Genomic DNA, 1575 nt, shown 5'->3' on the forward strand with positions numbered 1-1575 from the left:
GAAATGATGTGTACTTGTTTGGTGTTCAGTAAGCCAGGTAGTATTACTTTTTAAATTTGCATTCTTGACTGTGAAAGCTTGACTTTATGGATTTACTCATATATGCATTGGAAAAGACCCTGATGCTGGGAGGGATTGGCGGCAGAAGGAGAAGGGGACGACAGAGGATGAGATGTCTGGATGGCATCACCGACTCGATGCACATGAATTTGGGTGGACTCTGGGAGTTGGTGATGGACAGGGAGGCCTGGTGTGCTGCAGTTCATGGGGTCGCAAAGAGTCGGACACGACTGAGCAGCTGAACTGAACTGAACTGAGGTAGCACTAGTGGTAAAGAACCCACCTGCCAATGCAGGAGACATAAGAGATGCGGGTTTGATCCTGGGTCAGGAAGATCCCCTGGAGGAGGGCATGGAAACCCACTCCAGTATTCTTGCCTGGAGAATCCCATGGACAGAGGAGCCTGGCAGGCTATAGTCTATGGGGTCACAAAGAGTTAGATGCGACTGAGTGAATTAGCATCACAGCATGCACATTCAGATTTTATGGCTGAAATATAGTATTTTGCTAACTTGTAAAAATATTCTGAAGGTAGAAATTAAGCAAAACAAGATTCAGTGAAAGACTCTTTTAGAAAAGTATAGATTTGTCTGAAGAGAGATATACTCTATGACATTAATTATTTTAAAAGGTAAATTTTAAGCATATTCATATATTGAATATTGATAACATGATACCCTTGGTTACAGTTTTTCTATTTTTTTTGTTCAATGTACTAAAGATATCTCTTCCTATAATTTTAAAAATTATTATGATAGTATCTCTTGTATACAAGATTATATCATAATGAATTCTATGATTTTTATTTCATTATGCTTATATCAAGAAATAAAAGTGTATAGTGGCCAAAAAAACAAGATGTATTTTACTTAAAAAATATTAGACCTACTGGGGTAAAGTAATTTGATCGTGAAGAGAGAGAATTCACAAGAGATATAAATACTTATCTTCTCTTGGTGTATATACATATATACATACAGTGTGTATTTCTGTGTGTATATATATATAGAGAGAGAATCAGAGAGGCAAAGGGACAGAGAGAGACTGCCCAAAGCATTGTAACTTTCTCCTCGTTTTATACACTGATTTTTTTTTCCTGTAAGAAAAACTTCAACATACTAGCATCCAAACTTGTGGACAGCTCCCAGAATGTCTGTTCATCTGCTGATGCATAAAGTATCTCACTGTGCCTTTCCATGTGCCCTAGATTCTGATGAATCACCCGTGGCCAGGGAAAGGAATGTGATTGTGCACACAAATCCAGACCCTTCCAACACTGTCAACAGGAGATCTGGAACCAGGGACTCGGAGTGCCAAACTGAGGATATTCTGATTGCTGCTCCATCCAGAAGAAGAATCAGAGCTCAAAGAGGTCAAAGCATTGCAGCTTCCCTTTCTCATTCTGCTGGCAACATTTCTGCACTGGCAGACAAAGGTGACACCGTATTTACTACTGCAGTGAGCAGCCGCACGAGATCTCGGAGCCTTCCCAGGGAGGGCAACAGAGGTGGGGAT

The 1575-nt window shown here is 40.3% G+C and overlaps 1 protein-coding gene across 1 annotated transcript in view; it reads left to right on the forward strand.

Moving 5' to 3' along the window:
- Positions 1–1575, forward strand: part of NHS (Nance-Horan syndrome (congenital cataracts and dental anomalies)) — a 78163-nt gene that overhangs the window by 59088 nt on the left and 17500 nt on the right. Inside the window, exon 5 of the mRNA XM_010855886.1 lies at positions 1268–1574. Within this exon, the coding sequence (XP_010854188.1) occupies positions 1268–1574 (307 nt within the window). The remainder of the gene's footprint in view (positions 1–1267; position 1575) is intronic.

Source organism: Bison bison, unplaced genomic scaffold, assembly GCF_000754665.1.
Source record: "Bison bison bison isolate TAMUID 2011002044 unplaced genomic scaffold, Bison_UMD1.0 scf7180017864369, whole genome shotgun sequence".
Classification (NCBI taxonomy): domain Eukaryota; kingdom Metazoa; phylum Chordata; class Mammalia; order Artiodactyla; family Bovidae; genus Bison; species Bison bison.